Raw genomic sequence first — 27386 nt, forward strand, 5'->3', positions numbered from 1 at the left:
TTTTTGAAGGGGGTTATTTTCCAGTAACTACTCCATTTACCTTTTTCTTTGCTAATAATTGAAAATTAAATACAATAAGCAAGAAATCTGTAAATGGAGCTAATTAATTTACTAAGTCATTTAAATCTTATTCAAATATTAGAAGATACAGATATCATTACCCTTTATTTGTATTTGTCAAAAAATAAATATGTTCAGTTACAAATTTCTGCAGTAAGAATAATCACTTTGTTTGGAAATACATTTCTACATGAACAATTTTTTTCTTCACATTTGAAATTAAATAAGAAACTAAGCCGATTGACCAACAAGCATCTACTACAAGTGATAGAAGATAATTTAAAGTTTTTCTCCAAGTTTACAAACTTTATCAAAACCGAAATGCCATCAAGTATCAAACTGTACTAAGAAATAAAAATGTTTATAATTATTTACATACTTTACATACATATTTAACTTTATTTATGCCCTGAAGAAAAATTCAATTAATAAAAGAAATAGACTAGGCTGTCATTATTTATTCTCAAGTTTTGTCGTCCTTGGAAAGCTTATTCATAATTTGTTTATTTTTAATTTAAGCTAAAAGTTATTTAAATGATTAATTAAACACATTAAAATTAATTTAAACAGATTTCAGTTTGAATATTTCATATTTAACAGTCACTAGACTTGAATTACAAAGCAACAAAAATGTCTTGCAGGTATCAAACTTTATATTTCAGATAGAAAATTGAATTTTCCCCCTTTGCATCATTATTATTATTGTTTATGCATGTTTTGATAAATATTTAGTAAATCAAATTTAAAATTTAGGTGAAACAGTTTATATTTTACTGATAAAAAGTTTAAATTTGGTTACAATAAATTTCTGGCCCATCAGTTGTTTTAGATTGTGTATTTAGCTCACATGCAAACTGAGTTTAAAATCGGGCACTGCTGGACAATATTACAGTCTAGCTGTTAATAAACCAGTATATAATTTGAAAGATAATGCTCTGCTTAAACAACAGAAAAAATTTTAGTGATTAAAAAAATTATAATCAAGTTATGTAGAATGTTGAGTAAGTGGGACTTTATATGATGCAATCATAATATTACACTGTAAGGCAATTGTAAATGTCATTTCTTTCATGTTCCTTATTTTATAAATACTGCACTTATGTATTTTACACCTTCATAATATATTCAGTGACAGAATGTGGGAATCAGCACAAGAAACATGCTGTGATCATGAAGAAAGGGATAATTACTGATTTTTGTCTAGGGATATACCCATCCAACAGACATATAATAATGAAACCATAAATAAATAAATAAACAAACAGAAATAGAAAGAAATATGGCCAAAGTATGATTATATGTGGATGCTACAGCTATATGTTTACTAGCAAGGTATTGGTAATGAAAATACATTAATGGCATGGCCAATACACATGACAGGTACTGATCACCATGTTAAGTACCAAAGATAGTTAATGTACATTTGATGGTTCCTTTTTCTTGATCAGTATAGTGGTTAATGCTCCTGGTTGTCATATCATTTATTGGGTTATGGTTTCAATCCCAGAGAAGCCATGAGTATTTGCATGCATGTTGTGCCTGTGGAGCACTCAAAATACATGATGAACCTCTCAGCAGATTTGATTGTAGGGGAAGAGGGATGGAAGACCTTTAAACCTATTAACCTAGTGTATTACCTAGTATTATACCTTGTGTGGTCCTATTAAAATAGGGATGGAGCTGTGCTATCATACTGTCACTTGTATGGTCCTCATGCAATGGTATGTTTTTGTTATAGCAGCCCCCAAACATATTTGGCGATTTTAGATTTATGCAAAGATCTGTGCTACAATTTTGCCAAGCTTATGAAACACGAGTATAAAAATAAACAATACAATACTCGCATGTCAATTCCTAAGAATATTTTAAAGAATCCTTATTATTATTAATTTATCAAATGTAACTATTCCAATCAACTGCAGTACTGTCACACATATTAAGCTGTTTGTTACACCATTTCATGGACGTCAACTACTCTGCCCAGGAATGCATAAATCTAATAGCAGTCAAGAACGATATTCTGGAACCACTGAACTAATTTCCAACAGAAAGGCTCTTCTTTTTGCAATTTTCAACATTACACCTCCAAATGGTTTTACCATTAACATTTAAAATTTCATGTTATAGGCATTTTTGTATACTCCTTTATCAAAAAATGATAAGGCATTCACCTTATAATTTTTTCAAGAAATTATTACTTAATAAATTAAAGACTGTTTACGTCATATTATTAAAAAAAAAAAGGCTATTTTAAAATAAACTATATTTTAAAATAAACAATACGAATTCAAAAATCTCAGCAAAAATGAATAATATAAGAACACACATCAACAGCAAAAATGCAAAATGGTGCTAATATATGATTACATAGTAAAGTATAAGAACACGCAGCCGGAACTAATGTACAATCACCTGGTGAGATATAAGAACAAACGGTTCATGCTAATATACTATTACGTGGGTAGGTATAAGAACACAGTCAGATTTCCCCAACATATTTCGGTTGATTGACTGTTCAATCTCAGGGGCTGCTATAACAATGAAGTACCAATGGAATACTACACTCTTTGCCATGATAAAATTTATGGACTTGTTCTGATTAGGTCACACAAGTCACATAAGCTGCAGCAACAAGAAATTCATGTATCAAGATAAAAAATAAATTCAAATTTTCTGCTAAAAACTTAAATCAGAAAATCATCAATAGATATGATAACCAATCAGGTCCTTCCTACTTCCCTTTTTTTTCTTAAATCTATGTTTAACCATTCATGTAAAGATGAAAGTGCATGATTAACTCCCATGATTCAAAATTCAGACTTTTTAGTTTGAAGGTTATGTTGTTTATGGACAGACCACTCTGATGATTAATGAGTGTAAGAGGCAAATCAATTCTAATGAAAGATTAACAAATTTATTTACAGTTATATAACACTGAACTGAATGATAACAAGTATACAAGATATATGAATGTATATACTAATTAATGAAAAAAGTCTTGTTTAAAAAGGCTGAAAGAAAACACATTGTTAAATTACATTGGGTAAAAGCACACAGTGGAATTGTCATAAATGAAAGAGCGGACACCCTTGCTAAAATGGCAGCACTTGGGGATGGGACCGATAATTTCGATATCCCAAGATTCAAGAAAAAAGACCATTGCTGAAATGGAAAACGATTTATACAGAATGGAATTTTTGCTGGGAGTCGTCTAATAAGAAAAACAAGTTAATGAAAAATATAAAGTTAAACAAGAAGATGAATATTATAAAAAATGTTGATATAAATCAGGTACTGACTAATCATGGGCATTTTCCGGCTTATTTTAATCGGTTCCATATACAGAATAATGATAAATGCTTCATTTGTGATAAATACTTCTTCGATGAATGTATGCTTACCCGGAGTGCAAGACAGAAATATAGAAATAATTTTAAGTAAGATTTTAAAAGGAACTATTCAAATTTGAAAGTTTTTACAAACACAATAATGAAGATTATAAATGCGAACAAAGACAGAATTGGAATTCAGCACTTAAACTCAGATTTTGAACTTAATATATATATATATTTTTATATTTGTGTTTTGGTTAGAGTAGAGAAAAAGGTACTCCTTGTATTATTGTGAAGTTGTTGTTTTATTTATCGCCAAGTTGTTGTTTCATTGATGGTAGCCTGAGTAGCTGAATGTTATGGAAACCCTATTATGATGTAATCGGTTGCATGATTGCGGTAAATTCATAAGGTCTTGTTCGAACATCGCTACGGAGGATATTTTTGACTCTTATTTTGTGAATTTATGTGGCAACGCCAGTATACAGATTCTAGTTCAGATAATTTTAGGAAGTTTTTCGATGCTATTAAGGAATTTTGTTTGACTGAAGACGAGTTAACTCATTAATTAGGTAAGTGGATAGTTCCTTTGTGTAGTGCAATGATGAATTTCCTTTTTTACGTTGTTTCATTGTTTGATTTAAAATGTAGTTTATTGAGATTATATATTTTTTGTTGGTTGCTCCTTTGACTTTTTAAGTGAATATAGTTCGATGTATATAGGGGCAAAGTCAAGGAAGTGCGTAAAGCCTAGTTTGTGCAATTCTCTGATTTTTTAAAAATGAAAATAGGTTGATATGTACATGGATAAAGTCAAGGGAGTGCACAATGCCATTTTTGTGGAATTCTGTGATTCTTTTTGAAGTGAAAATAGGTCAATATGTACATGGATACCGAGTTTGTGCAATTCTTTGTTAGTCAAAGAATTGAACAAACTCAGTATCCATGTACCACCAAAAATCACCAAGTATTGCCAAGGGGTACCCGTAAATATACTTTTAAATGTTTTTTCTGGCCAGTCCCATTTTGTGATTATACAGCCGGCTTGTGCTGGCTAGGAGGATCGAGGCTGTGCCTTTATAATAATAATAATAATAATACTCTTTTTTAACTACCATAAAGTTGTGGTCAGCTGGCAATATCATTAGATGAATATTGTATCTCTAGGTTGTCTACAAAAATATTTGTATTATCACCAGAGTGTGCAATACAGTAGGATTTTATGCTAATTAACCCAGTTATTATTTGGTACATGTTGGTCCTTTTAAATGCCAAACATTAATCATCCAAATAATGATATGTTTGATCATGACATGCCAAGCATTAATGTTTAACAGAAACAACAAGATAATTACATGTTCAAATAATTCTATTTTAATGATAAAACTAAATGGAAGAAAATTTATTTATAATATTTTTAGAAACTTATACAATTTTCTACACTATTAAAAAATATACTAACAGATGATTGCAAATAACCATCAAATTTTAAAAGGTAAATATTATGTTCCTTTATAGCTTACTAGAGTAAAATAACATTCACACACAAAAAATAAACTGCACTTCAATTAGAAATACACATGAAAGCCAACTGGAAAATGAAAACAGAATAAAGCTTATAACTATATATAAAAAAAAGAAATAAAAAATTACAAGATCTTGAAGAATGGTCTGCACTTCTATGACCAGCACTTCTTGCACTAGATGGTTTTCCACTTTTCTTTGGATTCCTGGGAGAATGTTTAGAGGCCTTCTTAGATGATGGATTAGAAGAGGAAGACATTATTGGAACCTGAAAGAGGTTTATTTAAGTTCAACAAGCAAACACTTGATAATAAAATGCAAATGTTTGATTTCTTCTTGAAAAGTTCATAATTTACAAGGAAAATCACCAAAATTTGTCAATGCAATTTACATTGACATTTATTTTACAGAAATGCTGTAGCGGTTCAAGATAATATGATACACATTTTTCTTCAGAAATTAAAATTTTCTTCTAAAATTATTCTGCAGATGTTTTATTTTCTTCTAGATGATAAAACAATGCCTAATTTTTGCAAGAAGCACAAAATATTTCTCCAAAATTAATGCCAGTGGATGATGTAACTACTGATAATACTGTTTAATTATCCTTGATTTTTTATTATATGATGCAGAATTGAATGGTATTTGAACTGCTAAGCAGTAAAATCTTAGATATTGGCTTATTACAATTTACAAAGCTAAATATGAAATAATTACGATCAAGCATTTCATTTACTGAAGTCAATCACTGTATATGAGGCTTAGTGCAAAAGAAAGTTCAAATAAGTATGCAGATTTTTTTTAGGGGGGGGTTAAACCTGCTTATCCAAATGTAATTATAAAATTTTATGTAAACATACAGCATGCATACATGCAAAATGATTCAAAATTACCGAGGAAAAAAGATCTTGCATATAATACTGTTTTTTTCTATATATAAACCAACTTGCCACACCGTCTACAAAAACATATGACTGTTTGACAGCAAACTGAAGCCGCTTTCATGTTTTCGATAATAATAACACTGAATACAACAAACACGATGCAGTCAACATATTCAAATACCATAAAATGATATTTGTATCAGAAAACAAAATGGTACTTTTCTGCTACCTACAAAAAAAATAAAAGGAAATTAAAAAAAAAAAAACCGGAATAGTAAATAAAAAGGACAACTAATTTAGGTAGAAAATATTTACCCCCAAAACACTACTTTGAACGATTATGCATCATCACTTCATCACAGAAAGAAGCCACGAAATCTCTTCGTCACCAAAGCTATTATTAAGGGCTAATATGTGGCGCCATCATGTGTTGGATTTTGTAACCATAAAATAAAGAGTATTGTTATCAGAAATAAGCAACTGAAAACCGTTGTTGCGCTTTTCGAAAATATCCACTTTTCAAAATTTTCATTAGTTTGATCTTAAACAATCTTCTTTCTTGTTTTTTTTTTTTTTTTTTTTTTTTTTTTTTTTTTATTTTCTCTCGAAAGATGAAAAATTTTAATTTGTATTAAAATATATCTTCTGTTATATAATTTCGAAATGCAAATTTAATTAAGCAATTTCCGCCGATTTAAAAAAAATTAAAGTATGATGATTACAAATCTTTTAAACTTGCCATCAGACATCAAACTCTTAAGAAATCGATGATAAAATCACGTTAGTTAAGTGCTTAGTTATTCAATTTAAATAATAATAATAATAATAATAATAATAATAATAAAACAAATTAAAAATCTGAAAGTCTTTACATTCTATATTACGCCCAAAGGGGCATTTTTTTAATGTTTTCTGTGTTACCTTTATTTATTAAATATCACGTTCTTCGCATTTAAACCACATAAAACTCAATTCAACAGCAACATCACAAAATATTTATTGAAAACAGCCGTAGATTTTTCCGTAAATTTTTCCGTAGAGTGCTGCCATTGATCTCTTTGTAATCGTTGAAATTATTAAAAAATTCGCTAATTCGGCCAGTACTTTTTTATGCAGCTCCGTGTTGGGGCCCCCTCGACAAAATATTATCGTTGCAAGATCATCGTCTTCCAAAATAAAATCCTTAGAAGCCTAATAAATTCACCGTCGTTTGGCAGAAATCATTATTTAAAAATTCCTCATGCCCAAGATTATTTATTAATGACTGCTCATAACTTCTTGAGAAGTGTACAAAATTCAGAACATCATCATATCGCAACAATTCGCAAACTATGATCCAATAATTGTGCATCCATTCAAGGGTCCTCGTACTATTTATCATAGTAAAAGGACTATGATGAATAATTAACTTCGCCAACGCAGGCCAAAAATTCAATAACCTCGTTTTTCTGCCTGCACATAGTTAATAATAAATTTCATCAAAGCAACAGATATTATGTGATTTAACTGGCAAAGCATTAGGATTTTTGTTTTGAATTCTCTAAATCTTTTTGCATTTTCATTTATTATGTATTCAGCTTTCATATAACTTGCAAAGGGTGTCCGCCGATAACATCGCGGCAAAAACATCGCGGACGAAAACGTCGCGGAGAAAACAACGCAACGCGAAAACGTCGTGCTACAAAACATCGTGGGAGAAAACATCGCAAAGAGAAAACATCGCAGTTCTAAAACATTGTGGTACAAAACATCGTCGTAGAAAATAAAGCGGTTCAAAAACATCGCAGTTTATAAACATCGTCGTCGAAAATATCGCGGTAAAAAATAAAGTATCTACAAATCATCGCATGACGATAACATCGCAGACATGCTTTTTTCAGGCATGCTTTAATAAGTGCAAATGGATATTCCCATAATGATTTGTGAGCGCAAGGTGTAAAGAAGGATAAATTTTACTTTCGCATATTTTATTAACTAATAAATTTTTGCTGAAAACGTAAGAAGGAAACTTGAGCATAGAAAATTAAATGTAACTTATAGATTATACTTTTCATGAAATATTACCAGTAAAAACTTTATAAAAATGATTTATTAATGGCCTTTGTTAGTTAACTATGTCGGTTTAAAATTCTATTAAGTGCTATAAGTTGCATTAATTTTTTATGCTTAAGTTTCCTTTTTATTTTCTCAGCAAAAATTTATTAATTAATAAAAAATATGAAAGTAAAATTTATCCTTCTTTCCATCTTGCGCTCACAAATCATTATGGGAATATCCATTTACACTTATTAAAGCATGCCTGAAAAAAGCATATCTGCGATGTTATCGTCATGCGATGATTTGTAGATACTTTATTTTTTACCACGATATTTTCGACTACGATGTTTTTAAACTGCGATGTTTTTTGAACCGCTTTATTTTCGACGACGATGTTTTGTACCACGATGTTTTAAAACTGCGATGTTTTCTCTTTGCGATGTTTTCTACCACGATGTTTTGTAGCACGACGTTTTCGCGTTGCGTTGTTTTCTCCGCGACATTTTCGTCTGCGATGTTTTTGCCGCGATGTTTTCGGCTGTAACCCTTGCAAATAAACGGACTGAGCCCCAGACAAAGCGGTAGGACTTTCTTATACCTTACTTCAACTCATATTATTACTTGAAAATTATTTGCCAAGTATAAATGCGCTAACACTAGAATAATGCATTTTTATTATTCTAGTGTTAGCGCATTTATACTTGGCAAATAATTTTCAAGTCCACATAGCAAGAATACAGTTTCTTGATATATAATAACTTCATCTATGTTTATTAAGTTTCAACTTTATTTTTTGCATTTCCCATACAGCAAATAACATTTTCGTGTGTGCTTAACTTAGATACTAATCTAAGTAGCGCAAAAGCACTATTTCCAGCCAAAGCCCTCAGACCGCAGCGCCAACCTAGAGGTCAAAACTCCTAGCGGTTGATGCCTCAAGAACCACCAACGATGTCCGATGCGTTTTGAGACTAATAGCCCTTCTGGGCTACTGCCACTTTGGGCTAAAAATTCTATTTTTATAAATTTTCTCTGTATCCGCAAAAAGTCTTTATAACACTCATTTGAAATTCGTAGAAACTCGAAACGAGTACAGTAAAGAAAGTAAACTTATGGTTCTTTGTTTATTTATTTACTTGAAGAATCATATAACAAATATTTTTTTTCAGAAAATTTTATCGTAAGCATGCTGATATTTTTAGGATATAAAAGGAAATAATGAATTAAAAAAAGATTTAGTTAAATTAAAGAAAATTATTAATTACAAATTTATTACAGAATCACTTTAGTTGCAGAACTAAAGACAGAATTTTATTTTACATATTCTTTATCTGTCAAATAGATTATAATTTTCACAAACACTTCTCAATACTAAAAAAGTTTAATAAATTAATAATATTTGTTTATTTACAATGCGCATTATATTAGAAGCATTTAAACATAAGTTAGATTAGTAAAATACTTTTGCAAACATTTTTAGTTTTGTTCATACTCAATAATCATTATCAATCACAATATCATGGCTGAGCGCAGAAAGGAAACTACCGACGCTGATAACTGATATGTAAAAGCATAATAATATTAATAATATTAATAATAATAATATTAATAATATTAATAATAATAATATTAATAATTTTGTGCTGTAATATGCAAAGAAAAGAATAAACTTTAGGTTGCTTTACTGGAAGGAAAGCGAAAACTTCTAAACAATCTTTAATTAAAAAAAAAAGAAAAAGAAAAAAAAAAAAAAAAACGCGTTAAGGAAAGCAAATTTTTCAGTATGGAATTTCATTAGGAAAATGAATATAAACTTCTTTCTCCGTACAACTGCTTGAATATGAAGAGGAGGACCACTGATACTGAGAAAGATATGAATGATTGATGAAGATTATTGAGGATTGTCTTAAAAATATTTCTCTCCTAATCCAAACACTGACCTCCAACGTAAAAAGAAAATAATAATAATAATAGTAATAATAATAATAATAATGGATTCGCCTTTACTTAGTACAGTAGAGGCAGATCAATAGATTATCGCACTAATCTGAAACAAATCAGAGACATTATCTATAATTTATATCCGAGGAAAACAAAAAGTTATAATCGCATTTCAAATTTTGTGATTTAAAAACTTTACTCCAAGCCAAATTTCTAAAATTGCGTTTATTCTTGTCTCGTGTTAAACTAGTTCCCATAATATCCCGGGATTGACAAAATCACAGTATTTCAGAATTTAACGGAGAGAGTACAAAGTTATTACCATCTGCTACTCTATTGGGCAAAAACTATATGAAGTTTATTATCGAAACTTGAAATTTTACTCTGGAATTAGTATTGGAATTATCACTACTGTGTTTCTGACATACAAGCAATACACCAGGTGTTAACTAATAAATCAGATAGGGCCCCTAGAGTAGTGGTCTCAAACAGAAATTCCTAGCAGGCCGCAGACGCGATCTGAAAACAGTTGACTGGCCAGAATATTTTTTAGCAAAACTGAAAATTTTTTATTAACGAAATGAAAATTATTTTAAATAAATTTTAACTTTTGCCTATTAAATAGTTTTCAAAACATACTTAAGCAAAAATAGGAACTACTCTTATATGCGCCCTCAAGTCACCAAATTTCTCGCCAAACGTTTTTGGCGAGAAAATCCACGGTGCCATATTACTATCTAAATTTTTTGTTTACATTTCGAACTTTAAGCCTAAAATGTGTCCAAAAAAGCGGTTTTAGCTAATGCAAAAACCAAGTTTTGAACACACAATTTAAGCTAAAAATCCGAAACAAAAACAAAAAATTTAGATAGCAAAAACGTAAAGTTTCTAACCAAAAATATTTGACAAGAATTCATGTATACAATGATATGTTTTAACTTGAAAAAATATCTACGAATTGCACAATTTAGGCAGCGAAAGAATCTACGAATTACGCGCACCTCGCTTTAATAAATTAAATAACAGCAATAAATTTCAAAGAATACCATGTACACAGCGTTCTGTTTCAACTTAAAAAAAATCTACGAATTGCACAATCTAGGCACTACGCACTAATTAACAAAATGAACTAAAATAACTAAAATAAATTTCAAACAAGTCAAAGAAAAAACAATAATGACAGAAATTCATACTAAAAAACAATGAACATAACATTCTACAAAATACGAACATGAATAAAATAAAATGCACTTACCATGAATGAATGCTTTTTCGAACAGCAGAAATACCAATTTCATGCTGCATTTAACATGCCGCAGCGTAATCACTATCGTATTTATATGACAGCCAGACACACTACCCAGAAAATTCGTACTATGGTTCACAAATATATAATATATCGTACTATGGTACTATGGTACCTTCTTTTCCTAAATCCTTCTAAGATTTCCAGCCATCCGAAAAAAATGTTGTATAAGGCTCAATCCACTCTTTAATACACTGCATCAGCGTTTCCTTACTTCTATCATGCACAGCCACTAAAAATTATCTCCCAGACCCTCTTGCAACCACGTCTCACATTGCAACATAGGCCATTTCAAAACAAGCACGACACGAACCAACGAGCAATTAAAACACTCCAAAAGAGTATTCAACGTCAAAAGGGTTGCCATACAACACGCAATTGCGCCCAAAACTAGCGCAGAATACATATCGACCCACTTGATGATCTTAGGGCGCATATAAGAGTAGAGCCCAATAATAATAATATTTAAACTTATATTCCTTTTCGATCAGAAATCTAAAGCCTGGGATCTCCAAGATATTTTTGTTGGTTACGCTTCGTAACACAAATATATTTACAGCTAAATATTACGTTTCCAGACTGATTTTCTTCAGTTATTTCTAACATGTTAATTAGGTGATAATTAAACAATGTTGTTCAGCCTTTAAAGAAATTTTGTTTTATTTTTCTTGTTTCATCAATAGATGGCGCCAGTAGCTTAACTTATGCCCAACTTTTCTTGTCTTGTCTCTATTATCTTATCTTTCTTCACATTTTATCTGGTTCATTTGCACTTAAGCAGCTGAAGAGGGTAATTAAAAAACTATCGAAACTAGTTCTGCAAAAAATTTACGCTTCTTCTGAATGTGAATTAAGGCTTAAGTGACTTTGATTGTTATTCAGTGTGATATTTAAACCAAATGTTGTTCAACTTAGAATGAAAGAAATTATAAAAAAAAATTGTTAAATTTTCTGGGAAAATAAATAATGACAACTTAGTCTCTTTCTCGTAATTATTAAATATTTCATTGACACATGAATATAAATACGTATGTTTCTAAGTAAATGACTATAGTATTTTATTTCCATTACAGCTTGACACTTGATAGAATTTCAATTTTGATAAAGTTTGTATCCTTGAAGAGAAATGACAAAAATTATCTTCATAACGGATAGTAGATGCTTATCAGACAATCGGGTTATTTTCTTATTAATTTTCAATTGGGAAGAAAAGCCATTCGCACACAAATGTATTCCCGAATAAAAGGATTACGGATGCTGTTTACACATTTTTTACACGAATTTCATTGCAATTACAAAAATACTTTACCTAAAATTTTTAATGTTTTATATGTTCTGTTTGATAACCCTTATTCTCTACTATCTTTATGCACCGTAATTTTCAAGACAATAAAGCTTTTTATAGTATCGGAAGAGGTGTTTTATCCTATTGCTCTCCAATAGCTATTCAATGTCTAAGGAGATTATAGATCGACGTTTGGACAACCCGTTTTTTTCAAAGCGAAAAAATACATTGGTGATATATTAGGAGATTTAGTTAGTAGTACGAGTAAAGAGTATTGATACCCATTTCTTGTTCCATTTTTTCCAGGAAATTAACAATAGATTCTGACGTGTCTCTACTTGCTTTGTCTTAATGCAGTTTTACTGATTGATTACACTGTGTGTAAAGAGAAAGGGCTTTCATATTTGAAAACGGGCTATAAAACATGGTTTTGATAATATATGGAGTTAATCTTAGCATTTTTCACCACTCTCTCCCTTTGGATTTTTTGAACCATGCTTTAAGATTTTTTCTCCTCCCCTTTGATGATAATAAATGAATCCCTTTTTATTGCAGTCGTTTAAGTAGACCGAAGATTCGTCTATGGTGATAATAGTTTTCCATTTTTCTCCGAATAAATGTTTCTCATAAAGAATTCTGAAGCGCATTCTGCGTTCGGTGATATGTCGTTTTCCTTTTTAAGATTCAAATCAGCATTAATCACTTTGTTTGCCAGTTGACATTGAACATTTTAATGATTTTATAACTGTCCTTTGACTTTGTGAATTTTCTTTTAACATTAAGCATCTTGTTTTGCATTAATAGAAATATTTCATGTTTTCCTTAGATATGTATTTGGAACAATTTTTCCACTTGAAGTTAAATTTTGACGTTTTTAATCTTTGTTGTTGACATCATTATCGGTTTTTAATAATTAGATACGAACAATTTTTTTTTTCGGAAAGAACATAAACATAGCCTTCCATCGCGTGCTTCTTTAAAAGTGACATTTTGCATGAAAACAAAACTTTCAAGTAGCAGAGACGATAATTTATACTTTCAAAAATATAGTTGCAGTTAAAAAATAATTCCAAGCAGAAGATTTTTTGCAATGCAAAATCGTCTAAAAAATGGGCGAACAGCCTTTACATTCTTAGTCCGAAAATTCGTAACAGAGCTTATTTATTTTATGATAAATACGAATAAAATTTGATAAAATATGTATCTTCAAATCTTTGAATAAGGATTATATCATACTGTAAGTTAGTCAGCGCCATTTGTGGATTTTCTGACGCGTTATTCTCGTTAGATTTAATATAATAGAAAAGTTAATGTCAAATAATTAAATTCTTGAAATCATTGTATAATTGAGCCTTGTAATAGAAATATGTTCGCAGGCCACCAGCTGGAGACCGCTGCCCTAGTCTTTCACGGGTGATGATAAAATGAAGTTCAATCTCACTTTACGTCTAAGGGTTTCTGAAGCAGTTTAGTGGCTGGGCATCTGACTACCGTATCGTTGGGCCCAGGCTCGAATCCCGGAGGAAGAATGGGTATTTGTAAAATTTATAGAATTTCTGCGAAGAAGCACTCAAAATACATGGGGAGTTAAAAGTCCTCTCGAGAGGTTGGTGATAGGGAAAAAGGATGGGAATCTTCTGGACTTCTCCCCGGGATATTACCTTTCAAAACTGAGTGGAGGTTTAACAGCTAGCTAGATTCAGCAATGCCGTGGTAATACCGAGGTGATGCCTGGCATAAAGAGGAATTCTATTTATATGTCAATCTCGAACTCTGATGCGGCTGTCCCAACGTAATCCTATGCTTATTATCCTGTGATGTAGGAGCTTCGAGGACAAATTGTTTCATTCTTTCTTTTGAATGTGAATTAAGCCTTAAGTGATTTTTCTCAGAGATTGCATGCTGCAATTAATTTTCCTATAATGCCTCAAACATGTTCAATCTGAATAGCAGATATAAGCCAGCCAGTTGGATGGATATCTTAACTCTGCAGAAGATTCTCCAATGCTTTATTTCTATGATGCATGGCATTATTTTCTATAAAAAGGAATGCTCTGTTAATGTTACCACGAAATAAACGAACATCGTGTTCAAAAACTCCTTTTCAATGGCGTTGCCTTATCACGCCCTCCTTATCACTTTCATATCTGATGAACTGGTATCTAGCTTCCCAGCCCGTATAGTGATTAATGACACTAACTGCCGTAACGATGGGCTCGGGTTCGAATCCCGGAGAAGGAATGGATATTTGTACGCGAATAGTGTCTGTGCAGCAGTGGGGCACTCAAAAAACATGGCAAGCCAAAAGTCCTCTAGAGAGTTTGGTGGTAGGTGAAGAGGGGGAGACCCTCAGACCGCCACTTAGAATGTTCTTTCTCGCAAAACTGGGGCGGAAACTTCACTTAGCTAGGTTCAGCAATACCTCAATTAACTATGGTAGGTCAGAGGTGCTACCCACCCTAGCTTCTACCTGTACCTAAACGGGTATTTGGAATTCGACTGCAGCTTGAATGGGTTGTCATCTGAGAATAAAATCTTGTCTCACGGCTGATTTGCTCGATTTCGGACGATATTCCATCCCTTGAAATGTCTTTTGTGGAATCCAGGCTTTCCCGGACAGAATCACACAGACATTCGGTTTTCGTATATGGTCTACAGATACGGAATCACAGCTTGAAGGAATATTTTCTTTCCTGGTTCGTGTTTGCACAAGTACAGACAACATGCATTTTGGCTGCCCATGTAGTGTCGTTTGCAGTCCCGTTTCAGACGTTCTGTGCAGATGTTAAAAAGAGGATGATATCTCTGCAGTGAATTTGAAACAAATTCCAGTCATCTCAAATATTACTAGCCTGGAGATGACACTTTGCGGGATTCCAACCCCATCGCTGATTTAGTCATTGCAAGATTTTTTTCCAAAGCATCCAGTTCTTTCAGTTCCACAAAATCGTCGAGGTGATGTCTTTTATGCATGAATGAAAATTTCGCTATTGGGATTTATTTCTTTACGTTTAGAATTACTGGCAAAAAATAGTTCATCGGCACTGTTAGTTTATTTTTCATGTACTTTCGAGTTACCACCGAGACCTTTAAACGCATGATTCCAAATTAGCATATTCACTGACGATTATTTTATTTATGAAAATCTTAATTATTTGATTTTGTGGCAATAACTTTGGGTACTGATGTTCATCCTTAAATTTTGGGAACGTATATGCACCAGTCCAACAGGATATTTGAGCCTGTGCCATGCCTTTCTGTCAGACGAGATATTTTTATACTTTGTTTCTCAACCCAAATTTGCATCCGAAATTACATCTATAGATGTTCTAAAGTAATGCAATTATTTAGATCGTTTTTATATGCTATTAGGTTAAAAATGAAATAGAAAAAGTATCTCAATGACTATTCTAATACATTAATTCGATGCTACAAAACCAGTACGTCATTAAAATGTAAGTAATGGTATTCACAGGGATGTATGTTTAATCGCTTGTGAGATGTAGTTGTCTATTCTCAGTTCGGTGAATTATACGTAATGGCTAGGTTATTTGAATATGGCAAAGCCCACGAGGGCTATCTGCGCAAGGAAAGTGATGCTTTCGTGTAGAACTTTCCAAGAGAAACTAGCTCATATTCATGTTACACATGGAGAAAGCCACAGAAACCAACCATTGCAGCTAGCTCTTTCACATGATATAGAACTCAGAATTCTCAGTATTCAGCTGTCTTAATTACTCGACCACTACCGAAGCGAACTACACTTAACGATAATTTGGCATTAAAGAAAACTCAAAAGTTATTTTCTGAAAATACAGATAAAAATATTTTAAAGAAAATTTAACTAGAAACTGCATTTTTATTAATGATACCAATTTGATAAAAAAACAGTTTTTAAGTTAAGTGCTTTAGTTAAAATTTCTTAAATTTGATTTTTGTTGCTTTGAGAAAAACCTAAAAAATATTGTTCACACAGAATGAAAATGTAATTATTCTGATATTTTCATTTAATGATTACGCCATTTATTAATTTTGATGGTTCATTTAATTTTATGCTTTTGGTAACAGAGTATGTTTTAAGTGTTTCATAATAAAGCATGTACGTTTTCATAATAAAGTTTATAATTTTTCATAATAATAATTTAATAAATTTTATAATAATGTTTACAGTTTTCCATATTTCAGTTAACCTTTTGGTTAAGTAATGCAGATTTTTTTTAAAAAATTTTAATTGAATTGATATTAATGATTTTTCTCAGTGTACGTAATTTCTAAAATGTAGCTCTGCTTTTAAGAACGTTATCAAATTAAAATTTAATAGTGTTAATAAATTTGGTTTCAATATTTAAATTCAAAGAAATTTTGAAACGAATTTAAACATTTTTCAAACATTTATACTAGGAAAAGTTTTTAAAATTTAATTTTTCAGTAACTATAATTTTACTTTCAAAAGTTTTGAATTATTGTGAGAATATGATAATGTGAAAAATTGAAGGAGATAATTCTGAGTATTAGCATAGAAAATGGTATAAAAATTGTGTTTTGAAGAATCATGTAGAAAATATAAAAACTACAATTTGAATATTGGTGTAACATTATATAAAAAATACATTAGACTTCAGAAATTGAATAATTATAATAAAACTGATTATGCGTGAATATAATTTAGAAGTGAAATGTATAAAAAACAATATCTGAAATCATGATGAATAGTTTTTACAATTATGTAAATGGGTCGTTGTATGAAAAGAAAAGATACTGGTTGAGAACTAGTGTTTTATTTTATCTCTGAGTAATTGCTCTTTTTACCTTCCCATATAAATAAAATAGAAAACATTTTAAAAAAATGAATCTAATGTGTTTGTAGAATTTTTTTGTTATTATTCTAGTTATTCTCAGTTGAGATTTATCTTATGAAAATACTGAAGACCTTTTCAAGCAATTGTGTAGATAAGAGCTTCTACCGCCCGGGGCGGCACCTGAATTTGCCGCCCTTCTTGATATATTAACAACTAAGGGGAAAAAATAAAATGACACATACAGTAATAAATTAAAACTCTATATTTATTTTTGAAGAAAATATTTGATTCCAACATTTTAAAGTTATGTTACTAATTTGCTTGCTTGTCTGTTCCCAAAACTATCAAAAATTGCAAAGGTATATTTGATTGCTGTAGTTGCTGTTATGTAGACAGTTAAGAAAGGTTTTTTTAAGTGCAAAGTAAACATTGTAAGTTTAAATGATTTTTAGTTAGAAAATTTCTCTTACAATTAAGTACACTTACTATACAAGTACTTGCAAAATTTACAGTTTTACGCAATTGTGAAAAAAATTCGCAGCGGTATTACTATATTTGGAACTTTGTCCTGGAGATGGTATTTTAGAATTATTTACAACATTTGTTACGTTTTTCCATAGCAAAAATGGATATAAAACTCTGAAATACTTCTCTTTTAACGAGGAATTCTTGTTTAATGTCATCGTTATCATAATTTAGTTAACATTCATAGCTTCCATTCTAAAGTTTCGACGGAATAAAAAAGGCATAGCAAGTGTACGCAGCTCTTAAAATAACTCTTAAAATTTCACGGTGATTTCTTTGAATATTTTATCTAGAAAAAAAAACCGTCCACCCCTCAATTTAATTCCACGTAGCAATTTATAATCTTTTATTCTTTATCTGTCTCGATGATACGCATGATTAAGCCTTATAAAGTGATATTTTACGTGAAAATGCTGTCCCCAAAAATGTTCTGCCCGGGGCGCACTGCCCTCATCTAGCTATGCCACTGTTTTCAAGCAATTGCTCGAGGAAATATTAATGATAGATGAAATAACAAATATACCAGTCAAACAGGATTTAAAAGAATTGTTAAGCCTACACTTTGTATAAAATTAGGAACAAAAAATGGAAAATAAATAAAAATGAAATAGTAATCAATAAGCTATTGAAATATTTATAACATTGAAAGGGAAATTATAAATATGAAAATTTGAATATTATACATTTTTGTGGTTTGTTATATAATGTATCAAGATAAGTAATAGTTACGTTAAACTGTATTAAGAGAAGCTTTTATTTATGGAATTCAGTGAAAATAGTCTGAAAGGATCAAGATTATAATTTGGACTTTTTAGGAAAAAGACTTATTCCAAACCATCTTGAAATTTCAATAGGTTTTTAAATATTCTGATTACTCAAAAAATGTAATACTTAAAAGTCATATTCTTGTATTATCAAAAATATTACTTATATAAAAAATTTACAGTTTATAGCTTTCGTTATTCAATGTTATTATTACGGTTTATAGTTAAGATTTCCATTATTATAATTCATATTTTACTGTTATAACATATAAAAAAAATTCTGCAGATAAGCCTTTTTCTCTTTAAAGGAGGAGACTATTTACAGTTGCCCCGACATTTCCCTTTTTCAGTTTGGTTATTTTCCCCCTCTTCCCTAAAAATATGAACTACAAATACTACTAGAAACTACAAATACAATAATACTACTAAAAATAGAAACTACAAATACTCTTCTGTCCTAAAAATAGAAACTGCGTATACTAATAAATATCTCTAAACTGCATCATTTCAAAATTAATCATTGTGTTTTGGTTCTTATATATTAACACTAATGACTCAAGCACTTAGATACTGTTTCAGGGAATAGTAATTTCAAATTTGGGAACCAAAACTTAAAATTAACTAGCGAAAACATATTCGGACTGAAACAAAATCATTCAGAACGGGTAATTGTATTTAAATATTTCTTAAATGATATGTATTTAGAAAACACTTCTCACAAGTAGTCAGTTCGCACAGAAACAAGTAGTAAGTTCGCACAAGTATTGCAATATTTGCAGCTTTGTTCTGCAGCTTGTATTTTGAAATAAAGTGCAAAAATTGAAAAGGACTACTCTTCCACATTCCTTTTCGATTTCCCTCTAGCAATGATTGAAATAAAACTCTGAAATACTTCCTCCTTAACTAAGGATTCTTCTTTATGAATATTACTGTTATCATTATTTAATTGATATACGTAATTTGCATTCAGAAGTTTCTACGGAATAAAAAATATAATAAAAGTATATGACGGTTGAACTCACGTGGTGATTACTTTGAATACCTTATCTGAAGTAGACACTCTTTTCTTCTAATTTAAATTCTGTATAGTAACTTGGTATCTATTATTCTTCACCTGCCTTGAAGATCCATATAACTTTACTCTATAAAATAATGTTTCAAGCAAAAACCCGCCTCTCCCCTTCAGCTACGTATCTGGGTAAACAACTCAGTGAACGCAGACTTTATTAACGCCCCCCTTTTCTTTTACTGTTTAAAAACTATTGGTAAAAGTTTCATATTTTTCAAAGAAATCGGTAAGGATCTCAGTTTACAGAACAAGCTAAAGTTGTAAGTAATACATACGTTTCTATTGCCTTTCTTCCTTTAAACTTCCCATTGCCTAGAACAAAAGATACTAAATTCGAAATGCCAAATTAAATTTCTTAAGACAGATAACAATGCAGGGTAATTCAAATAGCCCTTTTTAATTGACGTTATGTATTTTCAGACGATTGATGTCATAATTTTTGGAATTGCAACGAATAAATAACAGACATTCTTGAAAGTTTTTCAGTCTGTTTGAAGTTATGTCAAGATCGCGTTATTTTGAAAGCAGAGGTATCCAGCTTGATTAATTTGTTCGGTATAAGCGTTGCCTACCTGCAGGCTGAAAGTCGCCGAAAACAATTGGCATTTTTAAGCGATGACAGCCACGGCCCAACAGCGAAGCTATCGGATTGAATTTGACGCTCGATCGCTCTCTGACACGCTGGCCCACCCGATCGCTTCCCTCAGCTCCACGCCGCCCTGAAATGTGACACCAAGGACACTCCACACCACCTGAGTTACACATTCATTCACTCCTTCATTGTCTTTTCTCCGTTCATGGGCACGTTTTTTACTATCAGTCTTCAAGGGTGTGTATATGCTGGCGATATTTTTATTGATGTTTTTAAAGTAGGCTTTGACATACAATAAGCTGCAAAATCGATTAAGCTAAAGATTTGGTCGTCTTTATGACGGACTTCGATTCTCTTGTTGATGGATCAGTTACACAACAAACGATCTCTTGAATATTCTTTAACGTCTACTTCTAAGAGAATACCGGTTTCAGAAAAGAGAAATGGTGAGGTAATTGTAACAAATTCGCCTTATTTGAAATCTTGAGCAAAATTATATTTGTAATTTTTATGGTTAAATAAGAAGATTAATAATGCGTAATATATTTATTTGTATATAAGAAGTTGTTTTCCAGATACTTATTAGTTGCTTCAAGAAATTAATTTTTAAAGGTCTTATATGCTCTTGGCTATTAATAGAATAATTGAAAAAATTAACTAAACCTTTATAGCTTTTAATTTTGTATTTGGCAGTACCTGATTTTAAATATTAGCTACCATTTTTCCCCTCCCTCTGAGAGTTTGCGTGCCACAACTAAACCAGGAATTGTTCTGAAATAGGCAAGATTAGTGTGAAGTTATTTGCGGCCACAAATGTCAATTAAAATAAAAATGGATATTTAAATCAGCCGCGACTGTCAAGCTTCATCTCCCTTATGGATCTACATATATCACTGTATCTGCATTATTAAACACACACACATTTTTTTTTTTTTTTTTTTTTTTTGAGTAGGGAATTATTATTTTTGGAAGTTTTGTTTTTGGTTTCGATCTATTCAAAATGATCTATTCAAAATATTTTTAATTCTATAATTTGAAATTTTTTGCACTACCTAATTCGGACTACAGGGATTGAACTGATAAAAATACACATTACTTTCATTTTTTTCTAAGATTATTTTTAAATTTTAAACTTTAATTTAGGTCTTTTCCGGTTCAGAAACACGCTGTTTTATTTATTTACATCTTTCGTTGCACCAACCCTTTAATGAGGCCCATCAGCGGCCGAGCGGTAAAGTCACTCAACATTGATAATTGGGTCCGGGGTTCGAATCCCGTTAAACAGACTGTTTATATGGTCGTTTTTATGTTTTTCTCTATGTGCAACGTGTATACGAACCAGTTTCCCTTAGAACGTCCTCCACGAAGGCATCTCTCCCCTTAGGCAGATAGTCTTCGAGTGTGCTTTGCCGTAATTAAATAAACCAAGCCAAACAATCCCTTAATGTGACGATGCAGCGGAAGAAGATATTTCATATTTAATTTTTTGTTTTGGCATATTCCTCCCTTTTCTTGCAGTCTGCTTCTACGCTTCTGGTTTTTTGGTTTTTACATGTGATTTATTGCGAATTGAATATGTCATGAATTTTATTTCATTTTGCATTATTACCATCACTTGTTGCTGCTATCAGCGAGCAAATGGATTAGATTTTGAATTGTTTCTGACTTTGTATTTAGTCATTCTTAGATATGTATATACAAGTACAAATAGGATGTTTCAAAATATATTAGACAAATTTTTAAGATAGGTCAGGAATATGAATTGATCAAAAATATTTAACGATATTGACAGAAATCACCAACTTTGCTTGTTTGTAATTGAGCTCATATTTTAAGATGAAGCATTACAACCTTACTAGACAACTAGTTATCGCTATCTAAAATAGTATGACAAAGATTTGAAGAGATTTAAACAACCTTTTATTAAACTGAAATTTTAACAGAAAAGGCGCGATTTGTGCTACAAATAAATCACTTCTTGGGGCGATGTAATTTGGTAAATAACAGATATTTAAATTTAAAATTTGATAAAAGTAGTAGTACACTGGGTACAATTAACTAAGGTATAAGCTGGCTCAACTAACTTTGCCGGTGCGTACGTTTAAAGCAATCGACCGCTAAGGAAAGCAAAACCGAAATAATTTCATTTAGACTTATTTATTTATTTTTTTTTTCCAATGGCGAGCGCTTGCCCATGCCGGCATCGGCCACTCTTAAGGCCAGATGTTGTGGTCTCTTTATTATGGAGGCACCTAATAGAAGGGCCACCTTTGTCTCCTATGAAGGAACAGACAATTTACATGCATGCCTTCTTACGGATTCGCAGTCAGGATTCCCTAACCAATGTACTGTCTAGGCGGTAATTACATTTACATTTAGACAGAACTGGCAAAATCTAACAGTGTGACTGGCGTACCAGAAATTTTTTCTCACTCATATGCAAAATCCCCAGCTTAAATACGCGAGAAGCTAATTTCATTCTGGTGAGGTATATGGAAAGAAGACGTTAAAGTAAAGACCAAAATCATGATAATTGTTTAATTCATAATAACTGGTTAATAAAAACCTAACAATTTACTTGTCACTTTTAAAAATGATTAAAAATAACTTGCACAAATGTATTATTTAACATACATTACCACGTTCGTCAGCTGATTAATTTCAATATTTTGAATTTTAAAATAAAAAGGTAAGCTTGAGGAAATTAAAAAAATGATGGAAAAATTATTTCATTATTTTATAAGCTATTTTTCTTTAATAAAATGTGCGGTCACCTGTGACAGAAAGGGAAACTTCACATCTCGATTGAGCAGAATTTGATAAGCCTTTGATCAAATCTTGTGGATTTATGCCTTACTGTTTTTGACAATGCACTTTTTAGATCATGGAGGGTGCAGGTGGACAGTTGGAGCTCTACATTTGGGAGGGGGATCCTAAGGCATCCCACACATGTTCAGTCGGGTTCGAGTCTGCCCAATAAGCTGGCCAATTCATTGAAGTGACATTTTATGTTTTCAATTTTTTAACACCGCAGATTCTCGATGCATACGAGCACTGTCATCCATTTACAAAACATCAAGTCCGCCGACATCCCTAAATAACCTTACAATGAGTTCTAAGATCTTGTCTACATATCTGTGATCGGTTATAGAACGTTCATCAAAGATATATAGTCCGGTGTGGCCATTTTAATGATTCTATAATAAACCACGAAAATGTTTCCTTCTAAAAAGGGGATCTTTCGTGAATAAAGGAAGGCAAGTTGTGTGTTTCTTGTTTCTTCGAGATCAAAACACATCTAGAGTCAGGGTTAAGGCTATATGTGGACTCAAGTTCCGACTAGGGTTTAGGCCATATGTATGAATACGGTAAATAGCAAACCTTTATACTCTTTTGGACCCATTGAACATGAAAACGACATTAGTTTAAACGGATGCCTTTTAAAGTGAAATGAGCGCGAGACAAATCATTGTTTTTTTTTCGAACATAAATCATAACCTCTTGAAGCCTTCTGGAGTAGAACATCTGGTGTGATTTCCTAAGCCATCTTGAATCGTGAAACGACAAGAGAGTTGTTTTAAAGTTAACTCTCTTGTGGTCGCTTCATAATTTCTTCGAACCAACAAAGACAGAAAACGGACTTTAGATACACTTATTATTCTCTGCCCTTCCTGACTAGACTCAGGTTATCTATTACCTGATTTAGTGCTTTAAATGCGATTCCAAGTTTCTAATATGACAGTCTGCTTATTCCCGTGGCCAATGCCGGCATAGTCTGCTTATTTCCGGTTATTTCAACAGCTTTGTTTGAAAAATCCCTGTAACCTCTGGCACTGACCATGTAGTAGAATTTGTGGAGAGGCCTGGCAGTTCTTAAATACCTTCTCTGATCTATTCTTTAATGTTCCAATACATGCACTGCCACGGATGAAATAAACTTCATTTGAAATTATAAATGTAGATGTTGTTTGCTAGAAACTGTATTCGGCAGCGCGAGTTATTAGGTTATTTGCGTTGATACTGTTGGATGGAAAAGGCTTTTTTGGCTACTACGATTACCTGAGTTATCCTTCGTCGATTTCTCCTTTTGGGACTAACCTCAAGGTTCTGTGCAACCTCTGACATTAAGCGTGTCTTAAAAGTCGTAAAGAGGCTCATGAATTTCGAACGCGCTTACGTTGACGCGCGCGTTGACGTTGCAATACATGTACTGCTGAGGATAGGATGAACTTAATCTGAAATTGTAAAGATTCAATAGTCTAAAAAATAGCTTCCCCCCGGGGGTCGACGTAGAGAATTCTGCGAAGCTACTGGCTAGGATCTGTACCTAGGCAGTCTCGGCCACGGGGGTATAAAATTTATGAACTTGGTGGTTCTGAAGGCTCTGGGAAAGGTCACTCATTGGCCGGCCTCGGAGTCTGGCATGTCCTAGCGCGGCGTGGTGCTAGTAACCCGGGGGTTTTCCCCCGGGGTCGCTGGGTAATGTCCCGCTGCGACGGGCTCGCCCGAGCGACTGGCAGGAGCATTAGACGACCGGTGGTGCCTGGTGTCTTATCCAGGTGGTGCGCGGCTCTACTGGAGGGTAATAGTGGAGGTTGAACCTCCACGACTTGCCCAAAGGTAGAGTCGACCTGTAGTGAGATTAAGTTACTCGGAGCAGGGCAGCCGAAAAGCTATAGTCTAAAAAACAGCATTTTGTAGCTTTTGTTCTTCCTATGCCATTAAAATTCTCAGATGGAGTTTCCGACGCCCAACCGGGATGGCGGTTAATGACGCTGACTGGAGTACCGAAGGGCTAGGGCTGGAATCTCGGAATGTATACTTTCTGTGTGGGATGAGGGTACTCTTAATATGCGGCCAGTTAAAAGTCCTCTGGAGTGATTGGTCATAGGGGAAGAGGAATGGGAGACCCTAGGACCTGTCTCCTTGAGGTGCTCTCCTTCAAAATTGGGGACGGAATTGAGCAAAGTCGTACTGTCACTTGTTCGGTGCTCAAGGCTCTTACCAACGTCAGACGCAGTCTTGCACTCTTTCCCACAATGAGTTTCGTGGGCTTGTTCTGATGTTCCTGTCAGACAAGTGAGATATGGCACAAAAACAACAACAGATGGAGTTTTCGCTGGATATTTGTATGTAAAAGTGATTTGTTTTTATTTTCAGACCAGCCTTTAAAATTTGTCTCAGATCTTTTGAGCCAACAACGAGCAAATAAAGCAGTATTTTATTAAATATACATATATATTATTACACGCCTTATTTGAGAATTTCTGGAGTTCAATGCGACTGTGAAATTTCTATTTCAAACATTCCCAAAGAAAATTTTTAATTCCATAATTAATTTATTTTTAAATCTTCGCACTTCTGCCTCCCCTTGAACTCATTAAAAATAAATAGCTAAGTAAATAAATAAAAACGTTAGCAAATGCAGTTGGTGAGATATTAGAAATGTCTGTTTATTGTAAGGAAATTTTAAAAAGTCCGGGTTTTGTTTAGATGATGGCTTAACATACAGCTTTGCAAGGAAGACGGGAAAGACAGCGAAGGAATAAAATGTTTTTTTTTCTACAATTGTGACGAAAGCGAAAGCAGAGTTTGATGGATCAAATTCCCCTGTGACGTCATGCATAGATGTACTACTGCGCCAGATTAAATATCATCTGCAATATTTTTTCCTCTTTTCTCTGGGACTCTATGATTTTTTTAATTATTATTTTTGTAATGTGTGTGTTTAGAAATTGGATAGGAATTTCATTCATGTATCTGGAGCGACAACTAAAAATTTAGAGAAAAAAAAATCGTACTGATTTTCTCTCTCTATATATATTCGTATATATGACTTAGTAGCATATAACAATGATAATGTGTATATTAAAAAAAAACAGTGTTTTACAACTTTAAATTTCAGAACCTTTATTCGTATTGTTATAATCAGAGCATCAAAAGTAATGAGTATTTTCTTTCTCTTACCTATGTTCTCCATACTTTCAAGCATTTGTAAAGGCTGGATTATGTGAATATGGCCAAATAACAAAAGTACTATCTGACTAAGTGGAGAGATACATTCGTGGAGAGCTCTCTGACGAAAACCGGCTCTTACTTACGTTAAACACGAGGAAAATCTCGAAAGCTTTCCATTTAACCAGCCCGTTTCTCCGGGTTCAGATGCAGGTCGAACTAACATTGTTCAGCAATCTTAGCCACAAGACTACTGATGGTGTCCAGTGTTTCTAGAGAAATTTCTGTTAATACACCAGCTTTACCCTATAAGGTATTTCTCCCACTTCCCTAGCGTGCCTTCGTAGTGTAATGGTAGCACGCTGGGCCGGTATTCCAGAGGTCCGTGGTTCGATTCCCGGCGAAGGCGGTTGCATATTTTTCATCTTTTCTGCTTCCAATTAATTTAATGGCTCTACAAGTGGGGCCCGAACTAAAAGGGTTGTGGATGATGATTCTCCGCACCCAGGATTTGGCGACTAGGTCCCCTAAAACCCTAGTCACCCTTTAAAAGGGGGAATATATAAGGTATTTCTCCCACTTCCCTAGCGTGCCTTCGTGGTGTAACGGTAGCACGCTGGGCCGGTATTCCAGAGGTCCGTGGTTCGATTCCAGGCGAAGGCGGTTGCATATTTTTCATCTTTTCTGCTTCCAATTAACCTAATGACTCTACAACCCTTCTTCTATAAAGTATTTTGTTTGTATGTATACGCCAAAGTATGCAAGGGTTATTTGCTTAGTGATATTTTCGTGGAAGACTTTGTAAGGGAAATTGGCTGCTATTTATGCTACATAGGTTTATTACAGAGAAATCCGTGCAAATACTCATACGTCCAGCCTGTTTGCCGGATTTAAACCTGACAAGAGCTATAATTTTTAATTGGTTTTATATTACTAATTGGCGGATTAATATATATTTGGATTAAAATACACACTAACTGGTGTATTACAAATTATGTTAAAATATATAATAACCGGAGTACAATAAACTGGGCTAAAATAAACAGAGCTAAAATTATAATGCAAATAAACTGTGTTAAAACATGTATTAACCGGTGTTTTATAAATACTAACTAATGGGCTAAAATATGCATTTAAATTACATTACTGAAGGAATAAAATATATGTGTAAGTAGTAAATGTTATACTACCACACCAACCTACGGATCTGCAAAAATGTGTAAAAGGTATTTATGTTTGAGAAAAATGGAGTCGAGATGTCTATGTGATGAAACTTTCATATGCACTTTAGAAATGTCTTTTTTTTTTTTTTT

General features: G+C 32.5%; 1 protein-coding gene across 4 annotated transcripts in view; it reads right to left on the reverse strand.

The window, feature by feature from the left end:
- The window catches only part of LOC118188871 (SANT and BTB domain regulator of class switch recombination), a 59175-nt gene extending 52935 nt beyond the window's left edge, over nt 1-6240 (reverse strand). Inside the window, exons 1-2 of one of the 4 annotated variants that reach the window (XM_035359387.2) lie at nt 6116-6240; nt 5046-5184 (exon numbers count right to left, since the gene is read on the reverse strand). In XM_035359387.2, the coding sequence (XP_035215278.1) occupies nt 5046-5175 (130 nt within the window). In that variant the 5' untranslated portion in view covers nt 5176-5184; nt 6116-6240. Of the gene's footprint in view, nt 1-5045; nt 5185-5809; nt 6028-6115 lie in introns of those variants that run through there. The other 3 variants (XM_035359388.2, XM_035359386.2, XM_035359390.2) reach the window with 3 other exon arrangements.
- Between the last annotated feature and the right edge of the window lie 21146 nt (nt 6241-27386).

Source organism: Stegodyphus dumicola, chromosome 12, assembly GCF_044657685.1.
Source record: "Stegodyphus dumicola isolate Sdum_Otavi_A_Nest chromosome 12, ASM4465768v1".
Classification (NCBI taxonomy): domain Eukaryota; kingdom Metazoa; phylum Arthropoda; class Arachnida; order Araneae; family Eresidae; genus Stegodyphus; species Stegodyphus dumicola.